Below are 15,829 nucleotides of genomic sequence, written 5' to 3' on the forward strand. Positions count from 1 at the left end.
GTTTTTTCTCCCTCCCTCCCTCCCTCTTCCACTGAAGTTTATCTTTCTTCCTGTCTTTCATCAGGGAGGTTATTAAACCCTCTGCAGAGCTCGCCAATGTCTAATTACACCAACAGTAAACAAAGGGAGACTGGAGGATGAGAGGCAGAGATGAAAACACACAGCTGGACAGCGCCGTGTTATTAGAATTCTTTAAGCAATACTGTTAACTTGGTCAGTCTTTTAGCGAGCGGCTAATGACTGGCCTGGGTAATGACAGGTCTGGGACAGGTCTGGGGCCACGACCGGCTAGGCTGCAGTGATACTCCTCCTGGATGGTCGTTAAAGGGCCAAGCCCGGCTTCCATTACCGCCCCAAACCCCAAATTACCTTTAAAGGTGTCGTACTGTTATTTTTTTCTCTCTCTCTCTCTCTTTTATTTCCAAGCGTACAGTTACTGTACAAACTTCCCCTCTCAAAGGAACTCAGTATGTAGGTGTGATTTCATTTGTCGGATAGGGTTTTCTGCTTGTGTTATCGTAGGCTAACTAACACCAAGACACCTACATGATGAGCCCATGGCTATTTGCCAATATCCATGCTAGCATACCACTTAGAATGAAGCAATATATTGGGCATGTAATTTAAGTGGCACGCTAGTGTGGATGTTGGAACAGAGCTCATGACTTGGCTGTTGTGTTCTTAAGCATTAAGCATACTATTATTCTGGTGTGTAGCTACATTGATTTGTTAATATGAATCGGAAACTGTAAAGGGGGCGATGGTGGTCCCATCAGATGCTAAACAATGAGGCACTGTCCCTATTTGTTTCTCCCTCAGAGCAGCACAGAAGAAGGATGCTCCCTTTATCCATCCATCCTTCCTCTCTTCCTCAGAGCCTGTGAAGTGAGTGAGTGATGCGGTATTGGAACCATATGCCTCACTAGTCTGCCTGATCATCGCCACTTGCTGTTGCAAGGGACTCGCAACTTCCTGCGCGGGATCTAAATATTTACGCTCCAGACATCCCAAGTGGCGAGGCCGAGGGATTGATGTTTTGGGTTACATAAAGTCCAATCCTTCAGGACACGTTGGTTCAACAGATTGTCCTCATTAGCTTGAGCACCAGCAGACTGGTCTGGGAGCCTGTTCTGTTCTGTTCTGGGAGCCTGTTCCGTTCTGGGAGCCTGTTCTGTTCCGTTCTGGGAGCCTGTTCTGTTCCGTTTTCCTCTGTCCTGCTTTGTTCTGAGGGTTTTTATCTGATGGACACCGCACTACTGAGAATAGCATGGCCATAATGTAATGTCTAGAACTCTAGACTCTACAGCAAAGCAGATATGGCAGATTCTTTCCAGAATGATTGGTGTGATGAATTACAGAGATGGAACCACAAACTAATAACTTCAGACTCCCATGATAACAATGAGAACTGTTTAGTGGACTATCCTGGTTAAATAAAGATGAACTATGATGTGTTCCAGAAAAGGAAAAAAAAAACTGTAGAACTCCAATAAACATCATCCAACAACACCTCTAACCTTTGGATGGTATCGCCATCAAAACAGATGATGTGAAACTGAGGTGGTGAGGAAAATCACTTGAGCTACTATTGTAACGTTGACGGTTACGAAGCTGAGTAGCTGACCCCGTGACCCTAGCCATAAGGGCTTAGTATTAGCCTGGGCCTCATCTGTCAAATTAGCGCTGGGATCAGGCAGATATTAGTCACAAGCCCTCTGAACCACAGCTCTTCCTGCTGTAAAAGCACTGGCATCCCCCCTCACAGGGCCAGCTTTATGTTCAGCAAAGGCTAACGTTATGCTAGTGTTATGACGGAGCCAGGGGATGATCGCTGATGAGTAGCCGGATTAGAGCCTAATTTAATTTGCCTGCATACCTGTTCATAACATCAGCCGCTAAGTATGAAGAGGGGGCAGAGGGCAGGTACTGTAAAGTGCACTCTCAAATGATGAGGTCATGCATCTAGGGATAGTTTCCATCTCTCGGACTCTATTTTTTCCGATGTCCCCGTCAATTACACTGAAATCCGGTGCTTTGAGAGCTTCCCTGCTCGGCTTGCAGATGTTTGGATATTGTCTTGTGCTTTGTGTGAGTGTGAGGTGTGATGTTGTGGGATAATTGTAAGGTGCAGTTGGGTTTGATTCAAATAAAATGTCATTGTTTTGGTCGCATACACATATTTAGCCGATGTTATTGCGGGTGTAGTGAAATGCTTGTGTTCCGAGCTCTAGCAATAATATTTAACAATTCACAACAATAACAGTACACACAGATCTAAAAGTAAAATAATGGAATTACGAAATATATAAATATTAGGACGAGCAATGTCAGAATCAGGAGTACAATTATAGTGCATTCGGGAAAGTATTCAGACCCCTTGACTTTTTCCACATTTTGTTACGTTACAGCCTTATTATAAAATGTACAACATTTTATTTTTAGTACTTTGTTGAAGCACCATTGGCAGCAATTACAGCCTCGAGTCTTCGTGGGTATGACGCTACAAGCTTGGCACACCTGTATTTAAGGAGTTTCTCCCATTTTTCTCTGCAGATCCTCTCAAGCTCAGGTTGGATGGACAGCGTCGTTGCACAGCTATTTCAGGTCTCTCCAGAGATGTTAGATCGGGTTCAAGTCCGGTCTCTGGCTGGGCCGCTCAAGGACATTCAGAGACTTGTCCGTTGTGCTGGCTGTGTACTTAGGGTCGTTGTCCTGTTGGAAGATTAACCATCGCCCCAGTCTGAGGTCCTGAGCACTCTGTTGCAGGATCTCTCTGTACTCCGTTCATCTTTCCCTCGATCCTGACTAGTCTCCCAGTCCCTGCCGCTGAAAAACATCCACACAGCATGATGCTGCTACCCCCATGCTTCACCATAGGGATGGTGCCAGGTTTCCTCCAGATGTGACGCTTGGCATTCAGGCCAAAGAGTTCAATCTTGGTTTCATCAAACCAGAGAATCTTGTTTCTCATGGTCAGAGTTCTTTAGGTGCCTTTTGGCAAACTCCAAGTGGGCTCTTATATGCTTTTTACTGAGGAGGGGCTTCGGACTGGCCACTCTACCATAAAAGCCTGACTGGTGGAGTGCTGCAGAGATGGTTGTCCTTCTAGAACAGGGGTGGGCATTTCCAGTCCTCGAAGGCCTGATTGGTGACAACGTTTTGCCCCAGCACCAGCTAACACACCTGACTCCAATAATCACCTGATCATGATCTTCAGTTTAGAATGCAATTTGATTAATCAGCTGTTTTTTCTAGGGAAGGAGACAAAGTCTGACACAAATCAGACCTTCGAGGACTGGAGTTGCCCACCCCTGTTCCAGAAGTGTCTCCCATCTCCAAAGAGGAACACTGGAGCTCTGTCAGAGTGACCATCAGGTTCTTGGTCACCTCCCTGACCAAGGCCCTTCTCCCCCGATCGCTCAGTTTGGCTGGGCGGCCAGCTCTAGGAAGAGTCTTGGTCGTTCCAAAATTCTTCCATTTAAGAATGATGGAGGCCACTGTGTTCATGGGAACATTCAATGCTGCCAAAATGTTTTGGTACCCTTCCCTAGATCTGTGCCTCGACACAATCCTGTCTCGGAGCTCTACGGACAATTCCATCAACCTCATGGCTTTGTTTTTACTCTGACATGCACTGTCAACTGTGGGACCTTATATAGACAGGTGTGTGCCTTTCCAAATCATATCCAATCAATGTAATTTACAACAGGTGGACTCCAATCAAGTTGTAGAAACATCTCAAGGATGATCACATTGGAAGCAGGATGCACCTGAGCTCAATTTCGAGTCTCAAAGCAAAGGGTTTGAATACTTAGTTTGTAAATAAGGTATTTCTGTTTTATATTTGTAATAAATTTGCCCAAAAAATCTAAAAATCTGTTTTCGCTTTGACATTATGGGGTATTGTGTGTATATTGTGGAGGAAAAACATTTATTTAATCAATTTTAGAATAAGACTGTAAAGTAGCAAAATGAGGAAGGGATGATGGGATGTATAGACATTATAGACATGTGGATAGAATATTTAGTATATCTGTAGAATATAATATATACGGCAATAGTTTAATAGGATTGCCTTGACTAAAATACAGTATAGACACATGAAATTAGTATGTAAACATTATTAAAGTGACCAGTGTTCCATTATTAAAGTGACCAGCGATTCCATGTCTATGTACATAGGGCAGCAGTCTCTAAGGTGTAGGGTTGAGCAACGGTGCGGTAGCAGGCTAGTGACAGCTATTTAACAGTCTAATGGCCTTGAGATAGCAGCTTTGATGCACCTGTACTGACCGCACCTTCTGGATGATAGCGGGTGAACAGGCCGTGGCTCGGGTGGTCGATGATCTGTTTGGCCTTCCTGTGACATCGGGTGCCATAGGTGTCCTGGAGGGCAGGCAGTGTGCCCACGGTGATGCGTTGGGCAGACCGAACCACCCTCTGGAGAGCCCTGCGGTTGCGGGCTGTGCAGTTTCCGTACCAGACGGAGATCCAGCCCAACAGGATGCTCTCAATGGTGCATCAGTAAAAGTTTGTGAGCGTCTTAGGGGCCAAGCCAAATTTCTTCATCCTCCTGAGGTTGAAGAGGCGCTGTTGTGACTTACTCATCAAACGGTCTGTGTGGGTGGAGCATTTTAGATTGTCAGTGGTGTGTACGCCGAGGAACTTGAAGCTTTTCATCTCCTCCACTGCAGCCCCGTCAATGTGGATGGGGCCATGCTCCCTCTGTTGTATCCAAGAAGTCCACAATCAGCTCCTTCGTTTTGTAGACTCCGTCAGGGCCCTCGCCTCCTTCCTGTAGGCTGTCTCGTCATTGTTGGTAATCAGGTCTACTACTGTTGTGTTGTCTGCAAACTTGATGATTGAGTTGGAGGCGTGCCTGGCCACGCAGTCATAGGTGAACAGGGAGTACAGGAGGGGGATGAGTACGCACCCTTGTGGGGCCCCTGTGTTGAGGATCAGCATAGTTGAGGTGTTGTTTCCTACCTTCACCACCTGGGGACGGCCCTTCAGGAAGTCCAGGACCCAGTTTCACTGTGCGGGGTTCTGACAGAGGGCCCCATGTTAGATAATGATCTTGGAGGGTACTATGGTGTTGAATGCTGAGCTGTAGTCAATGAATAGCATTCTTATATAGGTATTCCTCTTGTCCAGATGGGATAGGGCAGTGCGCAGTTGCGAAGGCGATTGCATCGTCTGTGGATCTATTGGAGTTGTATGCAAATTGAAGTGGGTCTAGGGTGTCAGGTAAGGTGATATGATCTTTAACTAGCCTCTTAAAGCACTTCATGATAACTGAAGTGAGTGCAACGGGGTGATAGTCATTTAGTTCAGTTGCCTTTCCATTCTTGGGTACAGGAACAATGGTGGACATCTTGAAGCAAGTGGAGACAGCAGACTGGGATAGGGAGAGATTTAATATGTCCGTAAACACTCCAGCCAGCTGGTCTGCACATGCTTTGAGGACACAGCTTGGGACTGCGACCCCACTTTGTCTCTGTGCTGACGTTTTCCCTGTTTGATTGCCTTATGGAGTGCATAACTGCACTGTATTCAACCATATTCCCAGTCAACTTGCCGTGGTTAAATGCGGTGGTTTGCACTTTCAGTTTTGCACGAATGCTGCCATCTATCCACGGTTTTTGGTTTGGGTAGGTTTTAAAAGTCACAGTGGGAACAATATTACCTATTCACTTCCTGATGAACTCAGTCACCGTGTCAGTGTATACAGTTGAAGTCGGAAGTTTACATACACCTTAGCCAAATACATTTAAACTCAGTTTTTCACAATTCCTGATATTTAATCCAAGTAAAAAGTGTCACATTAGGTCAGTTAAGATCACCACTTTATTTAAGAATGTGACATGTCAGAATAATAGTAGAGAGAATGATTTATTTCAGCTTTTATTTATTTCATCACATTCCCAGTGGGTCAGAAGTTTACATGCACTCAATTAGTATTTGGTAGCATTGACTTTAAATTGTTTAACTTGGGTCAAATGTATCGGGTAGCCTTCCACAAGCTTCCCACAATAAGTTGGGTGAATTTTTGCCCATTCCTCCTGACAGAGCTGGTGTCAGGTTTCTAGGCCTTGCTCGCACACGCCTTTTCAGTTCTGCCCACAAATGTTCTATGGGATTGAGGTCAGGGCTTTGTGATGGTCACTCCAATACCATGACGTTGTTGTCCTTAAGCAATTTTGCCACAACTTTGGAAGTATGCTTTGGGTCATTGTCCATTTGGAAGACTAATTTGCGACCAAGCTATAACTGATGTCCTGAGATGTTGCTTCAATATATCCACATCATTTTCCTGCCTCATGATGCCACTCTATTTTGTGAAGTGCACCAGTCCCTCCTGCAGCAAAGCACCCCCACAACATGATGCTGCCACTCCCATGCTTCACAGTTGGGATGGTGTTCTTCGGCTTGCAAGCCTCCCCCTTTTTCCTCCAAGCATAACAATGGTCATTATGGCCAAACAGTTCTCATTTTGTTTCATCAGACGAGAGGACATTTCTCCAAAAAGTACGATCTTTGTCCCCATGTGCAGTTGCAAACCGTAGTCTGGCTTTTTTATCTCGGTTTTGGAACAGTGGCTTCTTCCTTGCTGAGCGGCCTTTCAGGTTATGTCGATATAGGACTTGTTTTTCTGTGGATATAGATACATTTGTACCTGTTTCCTCCAGCATCTTCACACTGTCTTTTGCTGTTGTTCTGAGACTGATTTGCACTTTTCGCACCAAAGTACATTGATCTCTAGGAGACAGAATGTGTCACCTTCCTGAGCGGTATGACAGCTGCGTGGTCCCATGGTGTTTATACTTGCGTACTATTGTTTGTACAGATGAGCGTGGTACCTTCAGGCGTTTGGAGGATGAACCAGACTTGTGGAGGTCTACATTTTTTCTGAGGTCTTGGCTGATTTATTTTGGTTTTCACATGATGTCAAGGTAGGCCTTGAAATATATCCACAGGTACACCTCCAATTGACTCAAATTATGTCAATTAGCCTATCAGAAGCTTCTAAAGCCATGACATCATTTTCTGGAATTTTCCAAGCTGTTTAAAGGCACAGTCAACTTAGTGTATGTAAACTTCTGACCCACTGGAATTGTGATACAGTGAATTATAAGTGAAATAATCTGTCTGTAAACAATTGTTGGAAAAATTACTTGTGTCATGCACAAAGTAGTGTCATAACAAACTATAGTTTGTTAACAAGAAATTTGTGGAGTGGTTGAAAAATTTGTTTTAATGACTCCAACCTAAGTGTATGTAAACTTCCGACTTCAACTGTACTTCAATGTTATTCTCAGAGGCAACCCGGAACATATCCCTGTCCGCGTGAACAAAACAATCTTGAAGCATGGTCAGACCATTGTTGAATTGACCTTAGCACGGGTGCTTGCTGTTTGAGTTTCTGCCTATGGGAAGGGAGGAGCAGAATGGAGTCGTGATCTGATTTGCTGAAGGGGGACGGGGAAGGGCCTTGTATCCATCCCAGAAGGGACATTAACAATGGTGTTTTTGAAGCACGAGTAATACAGGCAATGTGTTGATAGAATTTCAGTAGCATTTTCCTCATATTTGATTTGTTAAAGTCCCCAGCTGACTTTATGATTGATGTTCCAATAGTGAATAATATGTACAAATCGAAAGAAATTTTCCACATACTGAATTGAGCGAACAAGTAAAACAAAGCAATACCCATTCCTCACACTGTTATATACTTGTCACACTACTGAGCTGTAATGAACTAGCCTGGTAGCGCATCCACCATAATTGCTGGAACCACGCTGGAAAGGACAATGTAGAAAAAATAAATCCAAGCCAGCACAGTACAGGTTGTGTCGGTACTCAGCACAATCGTTTGAGGGTTTAAGTGGGAGTTAGTCAAACTATGGACCCACCTGCTGGGCTTGGGCCCCTGGAGCCTCCTTCCTGGGGCTGTGTGGGGCGGTTGCGGTTCTTGTTGCGGTTCTTGTTGGTGGAGCGGGCGGTGCGGATGTGCACCTCGCTAACTTTGAAGAAGGCCACCATGAAGGGCTGCTTCTCCAGCGCTCCGTCACGCCCAACTAGTCCCGCCTCCTTGGAGCTAATGCTCCGCCCTGTTTTCCAGAGAGGCCAGCCATCAATCACTTGGACATACTGAATGGGCTACAGTTTACTGAGCGTACTCTACCTGGAAGAGTATCATACACTCTACTGATATATTTGTGACAAATGTCTGTATTTTTCCTTTGATGGATGTTTTGTGTCAAATAAATGTATTTGATTTGCAAAGATATCAACCTTTTCATTTCAGCATTGTGACACATAAAAAAAAACACTATTATTGCCCACTACTCTTTACATTTCATGATGAAAATTCTAAAGTTAGTTAGCATGTTTCCAATGCTAGCTGTTAGCATATGTTTCTAATTTAGCATTGTGCTCACCACTGCTGGTCTCCACTCTGATCTGGAGGCCCATGTTGTTGTGGGGACTCATCACCCACAGGTTACTGGTGGCCGTGATGTCAAACTCCAGCCAGCCCTCCTCGGCCGCCCACAGCCTGCGAGACTCCAGCAGGAACAGGTCTGCTTCCCTGGGGACACGGTTCACAACAAGGAGCCATGACTGAGGGGCAGCTAGCAGCTTTCCCATCTTCAGAGAAGTATACAAATGTACATCAAAGACTGGTACACTACCATAACAGATACTGTATCATGTCAGTATGACTTTCATGTGTTCGTACAGCTTCCATTCAGGGATTTTGGCACTATACACTAGGATAGCTAATTCCTATACTGTAAACATGAGTAAGATGCCTTCTGACCTCAATGGACCTTCCTGGTTAAATAAAATATGTTAAATACATTTTTGGCATGCTTCTGATTGACATTAACTTCTGCACATCAAGAGTCTATGGGACACTTGACTTGACTTTGTAATAATATATAATATTATATTAACCAAAGCGACTTACAGTATTGTGTGCATGTTCTACCAACTGAGCCACATAGGACATTTTTGTTTTACATTGTATAACATTCCTCTACTTCGTAACATCCCCCCACCACCATCCCCTGCCCCACTGTATAACTGTAGCTAGGTCTCAGGTGCAAAAGACAACAACAACCCAATGAAAGAGAGAGAGAAGAAGAAGGAGAGAAAAGAGGTCTGTCCCCATCCCTATTACTGTAAAGACACAGCGCAGGTCCGCCGGGCGTTCCCCAGGCCACACATCAAAGCCCCACAAACTCCCAGGTGTTCCGGGAATGCCCCTGCAGTCATGCATCGGCAGCCCCTCGTTATTGCTCATTAATGAGAGTGTTTCTGAGGGCTTCCATATGAGGCCATTCCCAATGCCCCCCTCAGGTAGTTCACACGTTTGGCACAGCGTGGGTCCGGAGGGTCAGTGCTGACTCATTCTGATCGAGGCAGCCATTTTAAAGCCTGTGGACTGGCAGGGGGTCCATCTGGGAGCAGCAGGGGGCGTGGCACTAAAGCCCTATTGTAAAGCTTCTTATTGACTGCTTAAATGAACTGGAATAATAAGGTCATATGTCAACGTTTTGTGTATTTTGGTACCAATAAATCTCCTTTACTGGCCCTGTCAAATGAATGCAGTTAAAAACGCACCATATCGGCCTGTTGTTTAGACGGCTTGTACTGTTCTAACATACATTCAGCTTTAGACTGGTGACAAGACTTGTAAACAAAATAATTACGTCACAGTTCTCAAGAACACCGTGCTAAATGTGCACTGACATATTGGGTGTTGTTGAGAGAGAATATGAAACTACGTAGTAATGTTATTTAGTAAGGAAACAAACACATACCAGTGCATGTTAACCTGACCTTTTTTGCACTGACTAAGGCCACATTCTTTGCAATCAACACATTATCTGCAAGACCTCGCATTCCTTGCGTACTGCCAAACAAACCACCCCAATGAAGTGAATACTGTAGTATAATTCTACAGCCTATCATTATTGCTGAGTGTCATAACAGAAGCCTTTTTAACTGTGAACAAGGGAGGAGGAGCGGAAAGCCCCAGAGTTTGTAGACCGCCTGCATGACTTTAACAACAACTACCAGAGACATTACTGTTGCAAATGAATCCTTACGTAAGGATTTATATTTTTTGCTTATCTTGAGGCTTTTTATGAAACTTCAGAGAATGTATTTTGGCAATGATATGCAGTTGCACCTCTGTTCAGCCCTACTTGCAAGCTTTCACTACCCCATCTGCTTATTAAAGATTAGGAGCTATAATCAAAGCAATTATAACTTCCAAGACTTTAACAACTTGCAAATGAATCTGTTTGTCAGCAAATGTGTTCTGCAAGCCACACAAGTATTTATAATTTGCAAGCACAAATCGAGTTTCTCGGGGAGCCCACGAACCAAACTATTTAATTCGCTTCAAGGTAAAACCTTGTCCTACAATAATACAGTAATTGGAGATATTGGCCCCTTTAATCTCCGAAATATCAAAACATTTTGATAAAAATGTCGGCAGCAGAGCACAAACTGTCTATTGTAAAGATAAAGGAATGTGGCAAACAAGTACCTCATGATAGACATGGAAACGCTATGAGGAAAAGAAGAATCCAGCAAAAATGCAAAAAGAGCAACTGTCTTTACAACTGTAATCGAATTGAGGACTTGTAGACTTGTAGACGACCAGAAACGTATACGGCAAATGTAATAATACAACTACATCACTACACATGAGGAGGAAAACAGAGGACAGACCCCCATCTTACAAAGCCATGGGACAAGCATTTTGGGACATATTATGCAACTTTTTGTGGCTTTTGAAAAGTGCCTCAATGAACAACTGCATAATCTTACATCGTCTCCTATTGGTCACTGTTTAAAAAAAGTATATAGCCTCCAGCTATCTCATTGGCCGTTGTCTCTGCGTGGGACGTCTCTCCCAGCAGCCACAATGTAAATGTTTGGCCTTGCTACTCTTTTTTGGACTCTACTAAAGTCAGGCTATTTCGGTAAGGCGTTGTGGTCATGCCTCATTCTACAAAAAATACATGGCAGAAAACCAGAGCTGGAAGTCTGTCTCCCACAGCGACAGAGAGAGGAGCCTGGACTAAATTCACCAACACCCTATCAATTCCCAGGCTGGGAGAGGATGCTGCCTACGCTACACTAACATGTAATCAATGGCTGGAGAAGTGCATGTAGCTAAGTCCTCCCTTTGCATACAGTATACTTTCCCCCTCATCTGGACAAGCTCAGGACTGACTAGGAGGACGGCATAGCAGGAGGTTGGGAATGGGATAGTCTCACATCATATCTCAGTGTTCACTTAGTCTTAGGGTCTGGTATTGTATTGTTCATGTCATCCCAGTGTTAGACAGCTAATTGGAAGCACAACCAGATGGGGACTAGAGAGAGGATTCCATAGCGGTCTGCCCGTGTTTTATGGAGGATTTTCACTCAGCAGCCCTTACACATACCTCAAATATATGGGATAACACCTCATCGCTGCAGCACTTTCAAACAGTACAACTGACAACAAGATAACCCTGATATAAACCCATGCATATAACACTAGCAAGCACCAAGCTATTTGACTGTGAAAAGGGATTGAATATATGATCATATTCTCACCAGATTGACATATTCTAAAGCCTGGACTGTGAGTGAATGCAGGGGGTATCGGTGTGGCTGTGTTACCTGTTGGGGTGCTCCTGTACCACTTGGTAGACATTGAGCAGGAGGGTCTCATTGCGGAAGGTCCGGCTCACACACTCCTTGTAGAGGCGGAACTCGGAGGCGGTGACAGCCTCTCCCTCTGGGATCTGGGACAGGTTGAACTTGAACTCCTTGTGGTGCCGTCTGTGTGGCGACAGCTCTCTATCGTCCTCCACTATCAAACACACACAGGGCAGAGACACAGGTTAGAGCCACACGCACATACTGTAAATCAGATCATTGGTTAGACCTCGCTGAGACATGCAACAGTCAAACCTAGGGATTCAACTGAACAGGAGAGATAGCTGAACGCAGGATGACTTTTGATGCATCTCGTATCCCTCCACACCCACTAGTATACAATGTCAAATTAATCTTAACCGTCTTCATTAACATAGACACATAGTATTGGGTTTCATATTGCAAAGTCTGTGTATGTAAACATATCTTACTTTGAGTTGTCCAAATAATTGAGGCTAAATACAAAAAAATGATGTACCGACAGGAAAAGCTGACCAACTATATACAGTTACAGTTTTCTAGATTTTAAAAATATTCCCCTGACTTTATGGGGATTTACTGACTGTGGGATGTTAACATGTAACTCAGCTAGCATAACAAACAGGGCTTGACATGAAGAGGCCACACAGGGATAGTAAAACATGTTTTTAATAGTAAAAACGGACTTCCGCCTGCTATACTGTAATGCGGTTAGTTACTTAGGCGTTCCATGTATTCCTATGCAGTTGAGTGGTCAACACAGTATCTCATTCACAGACACAGCACTGAGGTACACCATAAAAGGGTTTCAAAGCATCACATGTGATTTATGCATATGGACTAATAGGGCTGTGGCTTACAGCTTCCTAAAATAAATTCCCTGTTATCGTCTGAAGTGAAAACCCATGATTTCAGGGCTGTAAACTCAGTCTGTGTTCTAATGACCACTTCAGAGGCTACAAATGACAAAAATCAACTATTGCCTCCCAACAGAGCTTCCCTCTTTCAACTGCAACATGCGTTGCAATAATAATGCGTTCCCCAGGGAATTGGTTCCCATTTCGCTCGGGGACTTCCCCACAGTTCAATAGCACAGAGAGAGAGAGAGAGAGAGAAGCAAGAACCACAGTGAGCTCCCCTGCACACTGATGGCATTCGTGCCACTAACCATGCTCAGTCTCACACACACATCATACACACAATCACCGCTGTAGTTCCCAGGACTGGCTCCACTGCCTGTGTGTTTCCCGCCACATAAGTACAAGTCCAGTCGGGATGGAGTGTCCTGTCCCGCTCTCCCGTTCTGATTGGATTTCCATGCGGCGTTCCCTTGTGAGGTGCAGACACAGAGCCCACACTTCCGCCACGCCAGCCCTCCCCAACAAATCTGAGGAGTAAATTAAATGGTAGAGCAGGGATGTGGAGAGAGGGGGAGGGCCAAGGGAGGTACTATAAGGAGGTTCAGTACTTCAGTACGGAGGCTACATGAAGAGACTTTCTTGTGGGACAGTAGCTTCTCTCCTAGAGACATAGGGAGTCCCCCCCCCCCCGCATCGCCCCTCTTCAAACAGGGGTCAAGGGTACCCCCGTACCCATAGTACATCTTGGCATATGTGTTCCCAATTAGGGAGGAGAGACACTTTGGAGGGTCTCACAGAGAATAAGGGACAGTATGAAGCGGGACCCCTGTTCCCATCCAACTACTGAGGCTTCAATTGACTGACTAACCTTGGCCAGTCCGCCCCTGGTAAGACAGCAGGAAAGCTCAATGACGAGCTGCCCCCTGGAGACACACAGAGAGATACTCACTGCTTTAGGGGTTTACCAGAGCTTACCCCCTTAGAGACTAGCGCGCACTCTCACTCACACACACACACCATGGAAGATGGGGGAGCGCGAGGACGTGGAGGAAGATGCACCTCACTTCACCTCAGGTCTCATCTGCAGCCAGCCAGGACTCACAAGGCCAGGACCCCACTTAAGCCTTCCACTGGCGCCTAGCCGAACTCAGCTATGCGAATAGAAGGAGTGTGCTCGCATACACCCTTAAAAGAACGTAGCTTGAAAAACATGAAAAAAGCATCAATAGTACTGTTTGTTCAGCTTGAGACGCCATAACCACTTCTTCAAAATAGTCAGAATTAATCTAAGATAACTCAAGAAATATGTCATTAATTGTGACGTTTTTGCTGAGGAAGGTCTTAGACGCGCAATTTTATGTCTAACTAAGATGTTTGGTTACATCTAACTAAGATGTTAAGGAAATCACAAATGTCATGGATATATTGGAACTAGTGGATATATGGAGGCTTAATCAAGCTAGTTGTCTTGATTACATTTTTATGTCATTCTCTCTGGTACCAAAAGTTTAAAAAGTTTTGATAGGGCTCAGAATGCAGTTGGACCATCACATAATTAGCATATATATTACTCTTACAGAGTAATTGAATCAAAGCCTATTGGATGACAACTTGTTTTTAACCAGGACAGAAGAATTTATAACGGCCTTTTCTGACATAACATACAGTGGGGCAAAAAAGTATTTAGTCAAGCCACCAATTGTGCAAGTTCTCCGACTTAAAAAGATGGGAGAGGCCTGTAATTTTCATCATAGGCACACTTCAACTATGACAGACAAAATGAGAAAAAAAAATCCAGAAAATCACAGTATGATTTTTAATGAATTTATTTGCAAATTATGGTGGAAAATAACCCCACTACTCCAGTTGGGGTATGTAGAAAATAAAGAATGGAAGCTACAATCTATCTGCAATATTAAAGCTGATCTACACCCCCCCCCCCCTAATTTTATTTTTAAATACTAATAAGTTGTTTGGTGCAGCATTTCTCAAGTCATTTTTTGGGCTGTTGTATAAAGACAATTACTCTCTAGTTGAATGACAACAAACAATTATTTAAAGAACATCAACGGAGGGGCGTAGACTTTGATGGGAAGTATGCGGACACCTTTACACACACAGGAAACCAACAAGATCTTATTCACATCAGCAGCCCGAATGTTGACGTGGCCTCTGATGCCTCTTGACAGTGAATGGTTCATTACCGGGCACGCAGGCACACAAACACACACAAGTTGTAGTGAGAATTGCAGCTCAGAGGTCAGCCTGAGGTTTACACTAGTGACAGTTCTTTCAAGGGGAGAGGCCAGGGTATTCCAAATCTCACGTAGCACCCATGGGTTTAAGATGGAGGCTTGAAATGCAATTGATGGTCCGTTGAGCACTTCCATCTTGTTTAAACTGACCTGGGCTCTAGAGGGAGAAGGCATGAAGGGGACGTTGAGTTGCTTCTCCTGAGAGTATTCCAGAAGATGTAGCATTAAGAGAACATTAGCAACGTCTTGCTAACAGTAGGTGAAATACAGTAACATGTGTAGGGTCAATAGGGGAGAGTTAGGGTGGACTGACCAGATGCACACCTCCAGCACAGAAACAGTGGTCACATGCTGTAGCACAACCACAGAATGTGGTCACAAAGCCAGTGCGAGTGTATAACCCCCCCCCCCCCCAACACAGACACACACACACTCATAACCCCCACACAAATGACTGCATTTACAAAGGACCGTTGATTTAAAAAATTGCGACTATAAATGTCAATGATCCTGCTGCACTGGACACCTGAGGTCTTTAGTATCCACATACAAACACACACCACCACGCACACACACATACAGTGGGAAAGTACACTGAGCAGCCCTAGAGACAGTGGTGACCTGTGAAAGTATGCTGTAGACGGGAGAATGGAATGTCTCTGATGATTCACTAAAACCTGGTGGGCGATACGACCGAAGGAGAGAGAGAGAGAGACACACACAGAAAGGGACAGAGAAAAAGAAGGATGGTCTCGGAAAGGTATTATTGCTGTCTGTTCTCTTGTTTCCACCTGCGCAACATGTGGCTTCAGTGTCCTGGTGCTATTGCCATTAGCCCCCACACAGTATGGACGCTCTAGTAGTAGGAAATGACTGAGGAATGACTGAGGAAACTAAATGGGACATGCAGGGAGGGAGGGAAAGAGAAGGAAACTAAGAAAAGAAACCAAAATCAGGAAGATTAACTTAAATTAATTGAGGTCTGTTTTTGAATGCAGGAAAAGTAAA

The 15,829-nt window shown here is 44.5% G+C and overlaps 1 protein-coding gene across 1 annotated transcript in view; it reads right to left on the reverse strand.

Moving 5' to 3' along the window:
• Nucleotides 1-15,829, reverse strand: part of bmp6 (bone morphogenetic protein 6) — a 35,115-nt gene that overhangs the window by 6,199 nt on the left and 13,087 nt on the right. The window contains exons 2-4 of the mRNA XM_021562656.3: nt 11,689-11,881; nt 8,442-8,590; nt 7,914-8,111 (exon numbers count right to left, since the gene is read on the reverse strand). Of these exons, the coding sequence (XP_021418331.2) occupies nt 7,914-8,111; nt 8,442-8,590; nt 11,689-11,881 (540 nt within the window). The remainder of the gene's footprint in view (nt 1-7,913; nt 8,112-8,441; nt 8,591-11,688; nt 11,882-15,829) is intronic.

This window comes from Oncorhynchus mykiss, chromosome 15 (assembly GCF_057628025.1).
Source record: "Oncorhynchus mykiss isolate SJ-2025 chromosome 15, ASM5762802v1, whole genome shotgun sequence".
In the NCBI taxonomy this organism is placed as follows: domain Eukaryota; kingdom Metazoa; phylum Chordata; class Actinopteri; order Salmoniformes; family Salmonidae; genus Oncorhynchus; species Oncorhynchus mykiss.